The 14368-nt window shown below is 42.2% G+C and overlaps 1 protein-coding gene across 2 annotated transcripts in view; it reads left to right on the forward strand.

Annotated features, from left to right (window-relative positions):
• The first annotated feature begins 2271 nt into the window (after positions 1 to 2271).
• The window catches only part of grid1a (glutamate receptor, ionotropic, delta 1a), a 424695-nt gene continuing 412598 nt past the window's right edge, over positions 2272 to 14368 (forward strand). The window contains exons 1-2 of one of the 2 annotated variants that reach the window (XM_015944768.3): positions 2272 to 3696; positions 4785 to 4940. In XM_015944768.3, the coding sequence (XP_015800254.3) occupies positions 3618 to 3696; positions 4785 to 4940 (235 nt within the window). In that variant the 5' untranslated portion in view covers positions 2272 to 3617. The remainder of the gene's footprint in view (positions 3697 to 4784; positions 4941 to 14368) is intronic. The other variant, XM_015944767.3, reaches the window with a different exon arrangement.

A 14368-nucleotide genomic window follows, 5' to 3' on the forward strand; every position in this document is an offset into this window, starting at 1 on the left:
AGCAGGGAGATGCACCTCAGCGCTGGATGATTACTCAATCTTGGTAGAGCTACCTGAGTGTCGCAAGCCTTTTATCTTTGATCAGATTGTCTTCCGAGCTTCGTCCTGAGTAACCTTACCTGTTTCTCCCTCCCCTTCAGGTCTAGCCTCCGCTTACAGAACCTGCCATAAGTCATAGATCCACGCCTGTCTCCTGCTCCCAGCCTCTTCTGAACGACCAGCTCTCCGCCACCCGTTGCACCCCCCTCAGGACTCCGAGGATTCCCCCCCGTTCGAGGATCACCCTGTCCCGTGCTCCTCTTGCCACTCACCTGCCAACCGGACCCTCCTCTCCTCCCTAACCCTGAACCTTGAGCCCCAGGATTTGGACTAAATGAACTGAGCTAAGCTCCTAATCATCACCTACCCTTTTACGGTGCTCCTTTAGTTGGGACTAATAAATTATTGTTTGGTTTCTCATCCATCCTCCTGACTCTGAGTTGGTTCTGTAAGTCTTGGGTCAGACGGTTAACACCCACCATGACAGTATGAGGGAGCCAGTTTAATCTCAAGGGGAAGGTGGTTTTAGAGTTTAGGGGCAAAAGCTGGGAAAGCTCCATCACCTCTGGTCTTCTGTTTTGTCCTCGGTAACACCAAGAGCCATGATCGGTTATTTTCAAAAGCAAACAAAAATGCATATTCCTAAAGATCAAGGAGGAAAGAACAACATAAAGTGTGTGTGTGTGTGTTATGCTAACTCGGACTGTAATTCCCTCAGTTATTTATAAAACATGGTGAAAAAGAGAAGGGAATCATCAGAGGAAAGAATCAAGAAGTTGCTAAAGTTAAAGCTAATTTATTTTCATTTTGTACCATTTGAATTCAACATCTTGACTTCACCTGAATTCCCTTTCTGGCTTTTCTCCAAAAAGGAAGGAGCTCGAGTCTGTCATTGATTTTCTTTCTGAACACTCATGAACATCGGTTAGTATGAAACTTCACTTACACTGATGAGAGGTGGTGTGATCAAACTGCCAAAGTCCCAGTGTCTGCAGCACGACTCACCTGCATCTGGAGACACACACTCAGTTTATCTGTTTCTTTTTATCATGATTTTAATAGCAACTCTAATAACGGGGCAGGTTTAAACCACTTTCATGATGAACAGCTAAAATCAGGGCAAACAAATATATATAATCTTCTTGTCATTTAAAATATATCCTACTTATTAATGCATGGACCTCACCCCTGCATGACATAAAACACACAGCACCATCTGTTTAAATAGCTGTCTATATGCAGATAATGAATAATGAAGAACATATTTATTTCAGCATGCCTGCTTTATATTAGCTAATATAACAGGAAGACATTTAAATAAACTATATTTGTTTGTTATGAATCAAATAGCTTGTTTTGGAGTATTTTCTTTATTCACTTATTAATTCATATGAGAAGTGTTTATAATTTAGTTTGTGCTTTCACCTTTAGCATAAATGTGCATCGCGTTCCTGACCCCAAGAGGATAGCTAAAGCTCTAAAGGAAACACAAGGTCCTTTTTAAGGTCTGTGTAAAGCTGAGCCACCATCTACTATTAATCATTTACTGATTAAATTTCTTCACCGGATTGTTTCATATCTGTGAGTTATGTGTTTTTTAACCTTCCCCTGAGATGAGCTTAATTTTTTATGCTGTTTTGGACAGCAGTCGTCTTATAGTCCGAACCTCAAAGTTAACCCTGACAAGCTTTCAAAACAGGGATCCTTGCTAAGATCAAACATAAAAGGAGGAATATTGTGGTAAAGGTAATTATTGACCTTTGACCCCTGGTACAAAGTGTGTGTGTGTGTGTGGGGGGGGGGGGGGGGGGGGGGGGCTTGTATTTGTACCCTTGTGAAAACCGGATTTGGGATATTTACGTACCTTCTTACGACCGACGGTCCCTGTTAGGACCAAAACACGGTCCTAATCTGGAGTACTCTCTAGGGGTGAGGTTTACAGATAAGATGTGATTTGAGTTTTTGTGACAGATAACTTTAGGAATACACTGGTTAGGGTCAAGCATAGTGGACTCACTAAAATGAATGGAAGTCAATCCAAAGTCCTAACATGGGTACAAATACAAAAATGTTTGTGTGTGTGTGTGTGTGTGTGTGTGTGTGTGTGTGTGTGTGTGCGTGTGTGTGTTGCTTTCATCAAATATTCAAACACACATGTTTGATCCTTAAATAAAATAGACACATTTGTATGAATCTATTTGTTTTTAGGTATTTCAAAACAACTTTTATTTAATAGTCGAGAGTTTTATGTATTTTACAGCTGCAATACTTTAACCAACCACTAGGGGAGGTGTGGGATTTTTTTTCAGGAAAAAAGAAATAAAAGAACTATGCAAACTTTACAGGCCTTTAAAATTAACATTTTACTTCGTACAAACTTTAAACACAACACACACACACACACACACACACACACACACACACACACACGCACGCACGAACACACACGCACGCACGCACGAACGCGCGCGCGCACACACACACACACACACACACACACACACACACACACAAAGCAGGAGTGAAGGCGCTGTCCAGATGCCGGTGGTGCTGAAAGTTTCCCATCTGCGCCTCAGACAGACGTAACCAAACAATTAAGAGATATTTCCGTTTCTGCTTCAACCACGAGAAATATCCTTTAATTGTAATGTTATGCCCATCAAGAAACTTCGTCTTTACCTCTTCCCCGCTCTGAACACGCTTTATTGTCACGTGCCACACAGAAACTGATACAATCACGTGAAACAGTGATAAGAAAAATAGGTAAAAAGAGATTGTAGCGTGAAATGTGTTTCTTCCTTCTGCTGACCGGTTCCCGATGCTCCTCACCCATCCGCTCTCGCTGAGGACCACTGTAGAAATCAGTTTCTCCGCCACATCCGCTGCGCTCCGTCACCGCTGGAGAGCAATAAACGGTGTCTCTATCAGCCGCCTCACCCCGAAAACACCAACTTCGTTCAAAGTTCTCTCCTCCACAGACGCTTCATCTGTCGGTTACATCTGAATTTAAATAATTTTCGTTTGTAACGCCGCCAGCCGCTGGCTAATTCACCCTGTGCGCTCTGGTTTGCGCTCTCCGCTGCAAGTCCAGATCATTTCTACTGATTCGTCGGAACGGCAGCCGAGTCGTGAAGTCTCCGCAGTCACGTGATAGGGACAAGACCGAAGAGAGGCAGTGTGTGTGTGTGTGTGTCTCCGTGTGTAGTTACAGGGGTGTCCCTCCTCCGTATTTTTTTATGCAGCTTGCCATGCTGTAGACGCCGGAGCGCAGGGAGAGAAGCAGGATTAAGGGAGGTGCGCCGGTCTCTCACCGGGCTACCTGTCTGTCTCTCCAGTCTTACTTCTGGTCCCCATCGGTCCCTCCTCGTCCTTTCTGCGGTTGGCTTGATTGCGCTGGCTCAAAAAGAAACAAAGAGCATAAAACAGGTTGTTTTTTTCCACGTGCCTGCCAAAAGGAGGATTGTGGCTCTTTCCGATTTTTTTATTTTCTATTTTATTTTTCTTCTTTGGGATCTCCGTTTGGACCGCGTAGGACAGCCGATCTGAGCTTGGATGAGCCGCCTCACTGAAATCCCGAGATGGAGTTGATGCTGATGTGCTTCTCCGTTTGGATATTGCAGAGCAATTCAGCCAAAGCGGACTCGATCATTCATATCGGTAAGCGTCCGATCAACCGAAATGCTGCCAGACAGGTGGGAATAAGGCTCAGCCACCTGATTCAAGCCGTGATCACTAGATTTTAGTGAGAGGGCGGGTTGAACAGTCTTTTCAGCTCGAGTCCTGTCTTTAAGCAACTCTTTGACTCTAACCAGTGGAAAAGTTGCTGATTTCCTAACAGAAGCGTCCGATTTGCTGCTATTTATCAGTGTCATTTACGTATTCCTCTATTTCTAGAAGCTGGTTAACATTTTTGGAGGTTGGCTCCAGATCAAAAAGGATAGTCAGTATTCCAGACGCGGATTGCAGGGAACAGAACAGCCTGATTTTATCAAAGCGTTGAGGAGACTGATGTCCAACAGTCTAATTACAGAGGCTTCATTAGACCGAGCTGCCTGGTGTAGCCGGCGAGCTTCAACTTTCACCAGAACGTGACTGCAATATAAATACCCAGGGAGAGGGAATGTCAGTGGACTCTGGTTTTTAGAGATGCAAAGGGCATAGAGACTCTTTGTACTCAAAACTTCAAACCAAAGATGCAGAGATGAGGGGGAGGAGGAGGAAGGGGGGTGCTTTAGCTCATGATGCTTCTTTTCAAGCGTTGCATTTAATTTGAAATACTGTTTGCCTCGATGTGCGCCCTTTCTGTCCCCCCCCCCCACACACACACACACTATGTCTCTCATAATGACTGGCCTTGTGTTCTCAGATATAAATGTCAGTGCCATTGTGAGCGAATTTCCATCTTGGTTCTCCTCTGCTGCTGCTGCTCTCAGTTTACTGCAACAGTATGGCGAGCAGCAGGTGCTCAGTCACTGGCTTGATACAGCAGCAGGACTCCATCCAGATCATATTAGCTCAGGACACCCCTATTCCCCCATTTGTTTACCTCTTTTCTGTGATTTCCCTAGAAGAGGCAAATTGCACTTGATAAAGGATTGGGGTTAGTACTGATTAATGGATAAATAAATCCATTTATGAGATTTGACAAACAGGTTTCATGGCAGGTTAAATCAGGCCATCCGTTTCCTCCAGCTGCAGCGTGCGAGCATTCCTCCCCAAATAACTGAGTGTTTTCCCCGCAACAGGTGCCATTTTTGAGGAAAACGCTGTGAGAGACGATGAGATTTTCCAGCTTGCCATCTCAGACCTGAGTCTGAACGATGACATTTTGCAGAGTGAGAAAATAACCCACTCTGTGAAACTTATTGAGCCTAACAACCCCTTCCATGCTGTGCAGGAAGGTAAGTGACCCCTCAAACCTTTTTTTTCCTTTCTTGCCCCTTACCTGATTTGGAGAGATCGTCTTTGCTCTCATTCTCCCTTTTCACTTTTGTGATCAGAAAGCATTTCGATGGTTCTTAGTTGAGGGTGTTTCTGTGAGTTTTGGAGAAGTGTGTGTGTGTGTAATCATGTGTGTTGCCAAAGCAAGGTGTCTTCTGTGGTTGAAAAGCTAGGTGGAAGCATCGAGTTAGAGCACAGCTGCTTCAAGATAACATGAGAAATAACAAAAACACATTTGACTACAATCAAATGTTGCTCTGGCACCGTTTTGTTTCAAGAGAGGAAAATGACGCTGGCTTGTTAAGCCTCTTTGAATAATGAGCCCATCACTGCCTTGCTCACTTCTGTCATCCTTCTGTTTTTTTGCATGAGATATTATGTTAGTTAGTCTCTTTGGCTTCCACATATTGTTGGATGGTGCACACCCACACACATTAGACAAATAATTATCCAAAATTATTTTGCCAAGGTTGTTTCTCAGATATTCCAGCATGTCCCTGTTGACTGCAAAAATATCATCTATTAAAGTGAATCATTAGGACTTTAATGGGTTACCGGGGACCTTCTGAAGCTGTCTGCGTCCCCTGCACTTCCCAGCAAAGTCTGTACTTTTGTCCCCAGTTGCACAAACGCCTTGATGAGTCATTGCTATGCATAGAGCTGCTGATAGGGACAGGAAGCTGATAGGTCTTCTCCTTCTTTGTTGTTGCTATAATTATCCTGTAGTCATTTGCTTGTGGTCTTTAACAATGTCATAAATGTCTAGTTTCCTAATTCACAACACCTTTTGTAAACTCAAAGCCTCACTTGAAGTCAGCTTTTGCTCGGGTTCTTTCAGTAAATCTGAAGGATCCAGTGAGATTCCAGCTCCACACTGCAGAGAGAAGAAAACTGTGTTGCAGATGTGTGTGTGTGTGTGTGTGTGTGTGTGTGTGTGTGTGTGTGTGTGTGTGTGTGTGTGTGTGTGTGTGTGTGTGTGTTTGTGTGTGTGTGTGTGTGTGTGTGTGTGTGAATAGAATGCAGCTTCACTTGTTTAACTGTCGCTGTTGCCCGGGATGCAAAAGTGTAGTAATTAAACCGAGCGACTAGCGAATCATTCGCCATTTGTTCTTTACGCTAATTAACTCAACAGTGAAAGATGGATTTTTACACATGCTGGAGGATATACATTCTTAACTCATGCTAATTATCATAACAGTGGTTTCTCATGACAATTCAGAGACGTTTAAAGGTGTGGTTGACTGAAACAAGTATTTTAATCATTTCAGATTCATAATCGGTCATTCTGAGTTTTTCATGCAGGCTGAACATAAAAATAGTCTTCTACACCTATCGCCTGCATTCGATTCTGATAGAAAATAGACAGTGAAATGCTCGGATTTGAAAATCCTCACACATCTGTCACACTGTAAATTTGCATTCGTGGGCTCGCCCATCTTGGCTTGCACCCGCCCACACAAAGGCTTTTTAAAAACATTGTTGCGGCAAGGAGAGAGATTGGAGAGTGTGTTGGTGATAGTGACTTGGCTGAGCACATTCTGTTGGCCAATCAGAAGCAAGATGTGTGCGTATCATTCACTCATTAACTGCCAACCATTTCCTGATCAGAATTTTTTTTTTCAGAGTCACAGAATGTTTCGCGCTTGGATGATGTCAACACCAAAACTTCCAAAACAAAGAGTAGACTCACCTCTTACATCAGGAAGAATCCGTGCGTTTCAAGCAATATCTGTTTTTTCATAATCCGTTGTTGAATTGTGATCGGCAGAAGCTTTTCAAGTTCGCGCCTCACTTTTTTAGAGCAGCGGCCCAAAAACGATCTTCTAACACAGATTTTCTGCTTCCTGATCACGTGACGTGTGACGTACGTGAATGAAGATCGGCTTTAGAGCTGGGATGTTTGTTCTCATGGTGCGGGGACTCGTTCCGTCACCCACACAGTAAAAAAAAAAAATGCAAATGATGACTTTAGTCATCATTGGCAGTTAATAAGTTAATAATACTGAGCAATCCTTCTGTTTTCAGTCCACCTCTGCACCAGTAAACTTCTACATCTCAAAACATTAGCATCATAGAATTTTTTTAATAACTCATAAGGCATTGATTTACACTGGAGAACACTGCAAATGTATTAAATAAATGAGCAAACCACACCTTTAAAGTGATTGTGTGTAGTTTTAATGGCAATAGGCGGCACTAGATACCTAAATCTTTGCAAGCAAGCTATATTTTTGTGTTGGAGTAGGACCTTATCAACGGATGCCCATTAGGGTCAAAAAGCCCTGGTGAGGCAGACTTTAGCAAAATAACAAGCACTTGTGACTCTCTTTCATCACTGGCAACAAGTGAAGAGGTAAATGTGTAAAACAACAACGTTTAAGAACGATGAAAGTGTTGTAACCGTGTGTTACAAATCAGTGAATGCATTTTGTCCTCATGGGCTCCCGTACAAGGAAACATGGCATCTAATATGGCCTTGCCCAGAGACATAGACCCTCTCCCATGTATTTTAGACCTGATTTTTATGGTTATTTGTCACAAAGCCACCAATATTTTTCAATAATTGGGCATCATTTCATTCATTTTCAATGACGTTTTGATGGATATTTCCATAAATTAATGGCAAAAACTACACATTGTCTCTTTAAAAACATTTAACTGAAATTCAACACACACAATCTTGAGATATTTTTGGCTTTGCTTTATTTTTATCTTTGCCAAGTATCTATTTATTTTTTACTAATAGAATACTCTGCATTATTGTCCTCTGATTGGATTCTCCTTTCTCAGCTTTTATTGGAGATCACTTACCACACTTATTATTTACAGCTACGCTCTGGGTAATCAAATATTCACAAAATTAGTCATTCAGGAAAGAGGAGAGAGGTTCAATTTCTGCAGAGAATGAGCAAGTCGATGAAATCGGGATCAATGAGTGGCCTGAGATTCTTGCAGTAGAGGCAGGACAGGCTGCATGGCGAGTGTTGAGTGACAACAGGGAAAAGTTAACCTTTGGATACGCTCTTTTGTTCGCTGCCGTCCCACTGTGAGTGGCAGTCAGGACCTTGCCACAGCATCGAGGAAGAGAGGGAGGAGGAGAGGATGGGCACAAACTGATGGGAAGAGGAGTGAGGAGAATGAGGATGAGGTGACAAAAGTTGAAAGATGCAGAGTAGAAAAAATTTTATAAGGAAATTGGATCAAGCATTGGAAGAGCAAATGGAAAAATGAACAAACAATGAATACAAGTGACTGTCTAGGGAAAAAATAGAGAAATAAACATGAAGGGACTGGATAAGAACCAGAGGAGCATAAAGACAGCGGTGAGGAGGTGATGGGGAAAATGTGGCGGCCCACAGCGAGGAAGGAGTTGTTGCATTGTCATGCTTGCCCTTATTTGGCTTGCTTTGTCCTTGTGATGGTGGAACATGTATTAATGAGAGTGTCAGAGTCACCATGCACACAGAAACACTCAGCTATTCAGTCCGCCCACGCTCTTATCGTTTTCAGGTGACAGCTCAAGACTGGCTGCATACACCGCCTGACCACACAACTGGCAGATGTGCTCCTATTTATAGTTTGGAGCAACCACAAAGAATAAAGATCCCAAGTTTACCACCAGCAGAGAAAACTCAGAAAAACACGTCTCGTGAATTCTAGATTTCAGTTTTCTGTATTTTTGCTGGCAAAAAGGAGAATACTGTAGGAATGATAAGATCTGCAAAACTATTTTGCTTAAAGATCTTATTTAATTGTAGGTAATCCTTTGCCGAGGCTGAGCAGAGATGAGATAATGAGTTTTTGTTGAATAATGTTGTTGAAAATAGTTCTAGACATTCAAACCAGTTTGCATAAATGGAGAAGATGCAGAATGTCTAACTTTATGAAGTATGACTGAAAGTTCAGGTGATTGTTGCAAGGAAAGGGCTCAGTTTCTGCTGCAGCTTGAGATTTTCACCCCAGATGAACTTTTGAGCTTGATCTTGTTTGTGCTGCAATTTACAAAGTTGCAAACTTCTAGCCAAACTTCTTCTCTTCTCATTATTTCCAACCTGAAATCATGTAATGAAAACCCAATTCTGTGAAGCAGGTTTCAGTTGAAACATCGAGCTTCTGTAGCAAACATCAAGACATCTACTAGGTCAATAACCTTCTCCGTCTCTGAGCCTTAGATGTCTGATAAGTGTTGCAGTCAGACCATTACACCATCAGCTAGTGAGGCTAAAAGTAGCAGCTCAGTCGGGGAGTTCACCATGACTGAAACCCAATCAAAACGCTGTACTGGAGGCCTTAAGCATCCAAGCAAGTGAGTTTCTCAGCGACCTTTGTGACAGTCTGCTTTTGGTTTGACATTTCTCAAGTTTATCATTGCATTCTAAAACAAAAGTTTATGAAAGCAGAATCACCGTGCTACAGGTGGGCGCTTCCTGATCCTGTGTTAAGCAGCGCAGCGCCATCATCCATCCCTGCACGGGTAGATTCTAACTAGGGGGAGACCGATGTACAGGTCCTTCTAAAAATATAAGCATATTGTGATGAAGTTGATTATTGTCTTTAATGTACTGATAAACATTAGATGTTCATATATATTAGATTCGTTACACACAGCTGAAGTAGTTCAAGCCTTTTATTGTTTTTAATATTGATGATTTTGGCATTCAGCTCATAAAAACCCAAAATTCCTATCTCAAAAAATTAGCATATTTCATCCGACCAATAAAAGAAAAGTGTTTTTAATACAAAAAAAGTCAAACTTTAAATAATTATGTTCAGTTATGCACTCAATACTTGGTCGGGAATCCTTTTGCAGAAATGACTGCTTCAATGTGGCGTGGCATGGAGGCCATCAGCCTGTGGCACTGCTGAGGTGTTATGGAGGCCCAGGATGCTTCGATAGCGGCCTTAAGCTCATCCAGAGTGTTGGGTCTTGCGTCTCTCAACTTTCTCTTCCCAATATCCCACAGATTCTCTATGGGGTTCAGGTCAGGAGAGTTGGCAGGTCAATTGAGCACAGTCATACCATGGTCAGTAAACCATTTACCAGTGGTTTTGGCACTGTGAGCAGGTGCCAGGTAGTGCTGAAAAAAGAAATCTTCATCTCCATAAAGCTTTTCAGCAGATGGAAGCATGAAGTGCTCCAAAATCTCCTGATAGCATTGACCCTGCCCTTGATAAAACACAGTGGACCAACACCAGCAGCTGACATGGCACCCCAGACCATCACTGACTGTGGGTACTTGACACTGGACTTCAGGCATTTAGGCATTTCCCTCTGCCCAGTCTTCCTCCAGACTCTGGAACCTTGATTTCTGAATGACATGCAAAATTTGCTTTCATCCGAAAAAAGTACTTTGGACCACTGAGCAACAGTCCAGTGCTGCTTCTCTGTAGTCCAGGTCAGGCGCTTCTGCCGCTGTTTCTTGTTCAAAAGTGGCTTGACCTGGGGAATGCGGCACCTGTAGCACATTTCCTGCACACGCCTGTACACGTTGGCTCTGGATGTTTCTACTCCAGACTCAGTCCACTGCTTCCCAAGGTCTGGAATCGGTCCTTCTCCACAATCTTCCTCAGGGTCCGGTCACCTCTTCTCGTTGTGCAGCGTTTTCTGCCACACTTTTTCCTTCCCTGCAGACTTCCCACTGAGCTGCCTTGATACAGCACTCTGGGAACAGCCTATTCGTTCAGAAATTCCTTTCTGTGTCTTACCCTCTTGCTTGAGGGTGTCAATGATGGCCTTCTGGACAGCAGTCAGGTCGGCAGTCTTACCCATGATTGTGGTTTTGAGTATTGAACCACGCTGGGAGTTTTTAAAAGCCCCAGGAATCTTTTGCAGGTGTTTAGAGTTAATTAGTTGATTCAGATGATTAGGGTAATAGGTCGTTTAGAGAACCTTTTCATGATTTGCTAATTTTTTGAGATAGGAATTTTGGGTTTTCATGAGCTGTATGCCAAAATCATCAATATTAAAAACAATAAAAGGCTTGAACTACTTCAGTTGTGTGTAATGAATCTAATATATATGAAAGTCTAATGTTTATCAGTACATTACTGACAATAATGAACTTTATCACAATATAATAATTATTTTAGAAGGACCTGTATCGGGCTGATATTTAACATTTTGAATACATCAGCATCGTTTGATGTTTGTCCTTACTAAAGCCGATTTAAAGGCAGGCGCATCCTCGGGCAGCCTGCTGTTGTATTTTTTACATCCACATAATAAATACTCTAAATTAACTTTATTTAGGTGTCTGACTTTAACACTTATGAGTTGACATGTTCAGATTTAACAGTTAGTTAAATATGGAGTTCGAAAACGGAGTCAGCTTCAGACATGTTGTGAATCTCCTCATCATTAGTGACATTTTTGCTTGAAAACAAGGTGGAAAATGTCAAAATATCAGCCATCAGCTAACGGTGTCGCCTACATATCAGCATCAGTATTGGCAATAGAAAATAATATCTAGTTCTGACCTCTGCCAAGGTAATGTCAAGGAGGATTTAATTTCCCTGCCCTTTAAAACCCCATAACCCAATAGTTTTTAAAAAACTTGGTGTGTAACTCATTTTCCTCTTTTAAAAAAATCTAAAAATTACATTTAAAACATGCAGAAATTGTTTTATTTAAAGTTTAATGGCATTTACAGTCTATTCCCTCTGATTCTGTAGTCATGAGAAGTGATCACTCGCTATTCTCCATACATGATAAAATGCTGCCCTTTAACTATTATTGTCCCAGTGAAAAGAATAATGCAGTATAAATCCCAGTAATGGATCTGTTTGTGTTTTTATGTCTGTGCAGCAGCTCTACACACGGGGATGATGATCAGGTCATCTCACCAGGCCTTGTTAATTACCCCGCTGTAATTTTAATCCATCATAAGCTCTTCATTGGGCTGCATAAAGGCTACTGGTACCTTAGTCAGCTAAGTGATGTTGCAGCCGTGGTATTCCTGTTATTTAATCCCTTCAAAAAGTGAGGGCTACTGCTCAGGATGATGCAGACTTAAGCCGTGGATTGTGTTTGTGCTAAATCCATGAATATGTTCCAGTTAAAGGCTCTGAAGCAGATAGAAATCACAGCTGTGGGGCGTTTTAACATGAAATCTAACTAAATAGAACTAAAAACAAACTCCAGACATCTGATTGTCGTCCATTCATTCAGAAATGTCTAAATAACTGCAGTAAAGAGTTATTTTTTTGTTAATTGGCACTTGGGGTTTACACTGTTTAGAGAGCTCATGACAGCTCCTTGAGAACAGCACATCAACCATTTAAACTGTACATTTCATCACCTTTTGCTGTTTTTTTCTGTTGAGACGGTCTATCTCGTATGATCTGACATGTAAATACAAACTTCAAATGAGTCCCTCGCATAATGCAACTGATGAGCATAACCTGGTATTGAGTCACCCGGGTTGATCTGATCTGATTAGACTCGGATGTGTCTACATCTCCCAAAGGGATTGTGTGCGCACGTGTATGCATTTTATGGTGCTGCTCTGCTATAAAGGTGTGATTGAAGGAGCTGGTATGTGTTAACGCTGTAAAAGGGCTTTTATTGCTGGGATAGGAAGCCCTGCTACTGATATATATGTTTTTATTTCTATTTGCTCAGGCTGTGCTTTTTGTGAATCCTCTGATTTTTAAAAGATTTCAGTTTCTTTCTACTTGTCCGAGTGTTTCTGTGAATGAAACACAACTAAATCCCTCTCCTGAATCCATGACCCAGGTAAAGCCCTTTGGGACTTGAGGGCTGACATGAGCACTAAAATAAATACCTCTTTCTTAGTTTAGTCAGAGTCAGCAGTGTTGAGGACCGGAGCTGGACCTGACACCGAGGGGAAGAGCAGAGGTGCAGCGACACAGAGAGGTCAAGGATAGAATGCTGGGTCAGTTCTGCAGGACTTTAGGGTTCCTACAAGACTAATGCTCAGCATTTCTCTCCTGCAGAGGGACAGGTCCATACCGAACAGCTTCAGCATCTTCGTCTGGTGTCATTTTCTCTGTTAGCAAACTCACCTTGAGAGATGCTCAAACATATTTATACAGCATTTTTAAAAAGGCCTTTGAAAATGATATTAGCTGTGGAGTCAGACAATTTGTTTAAGTTCAAGAAAAGTGGCATTTCATCTAAATGCCACTTGTGATGTGTCAGAAATAAAAAAACAGAAGAGTTGTTCAGGGTGCTAAATGTCAACGATGGCAGATGTTTTTAATATGAGTAAACATGGTGAGCTCGCATCCATCCATCCATCCATCCATCCATCCATCCAGCTATCATCTGTCTGTCTGTCTATCTATCATCAATCCATCCATCAATCCATCCATCCATCCATCCATCCATCCAGCTATCATCTGTCTGTCTGTCTATCTATCATCCATCCATCCATCCATCCAGCTATCATCTGTCTATCTATCATCAGTCCATCCATCAATCCATCCATCCATCCATCCAGCTATCATCTGTCTGTCTGTCTATCTATCATCCATCCATCCATCCATCCATCAATGTATAGTTGGATGGATGGATGGATGGATGAATGGGCAGATGCATGCAAAAATGGCTGCATGGGTAGATCTATCCATGCAGCCATTCTTGCATGCATCTGTTCATGCATCCATCCATCCACCTGTCTGTGCAGCTGTCCATCCATCCATGCATCTGTGGTTCAATACGCATCATTCCATTCATTCATTGATCCATCTTGCCATGCCCTGCACTTGCTTTGTTTCTTTTTGATGCATTCATAATTACTGCATTGCTCTAATTAGAAAAAAAGTGGCAGTCATGTTGAGTCTTTGCTGGTTTGTGTATTCATTACAGACCGCATGTTGCCTCACTGGCAGGCAGCTGAAGGCTGAATTCAAAGTACTCTCATTGCTTTTCAAACTGACACGTTTGATTGAAGATCTTCTGAGGGGGTCATTGTGTATAGGAATGACTGATGGCTTCTGGGTGGCATCATGGCAGTCTTTCTCTAAAGGACAAATGTGAGAAAAGGTAAAAAAAAAACACCATGGAGACATTTGAAATGAGCACAGTGCATCAAAAATCTTTACAGATGTTTGACTGTTCCTCCCATGACCCATCTTGCATGCTGCAGGATTACTAAATCTACCTGCAGAGGAAATTATTTGGGTCATTTTACACTGTCAACCAATGGCTGCAAAACAAACAGGCCAAATTTGTCTTTGTTGCTCCCTGTCGCTGTTGTTTGAAAGACACTTAGCACCTGCATTGATTTCCTCTACGATGGCAGTTTCTGATGTATGACGAATTGCTGAAGGAGCAAAAAAACGGGCGTCTGTCAGGACACCTGCTTGCATGCTGCACATAAACTCAACAAGCTGCTTGTTACTCAAGCTCGGACGCACACAACTT

Source organism: Nothobranchius furzeri, chromosome 12 (genome assembly GCF_043380555.1).
Source record: "Nothobranchius furzeri strain GRZ-AD chromosome 12, NfurGRZ-RIMD1, whole genome shotgun sequence".
Classification (NCBI taxonomy): domain Eukaryota; kingdom Metazoa; phylum Chordata; class Actinopteri; order Cyprinodontiformes; family Nothobranchiidae; genus Nothobranchius; species Nothobranchius furzeri.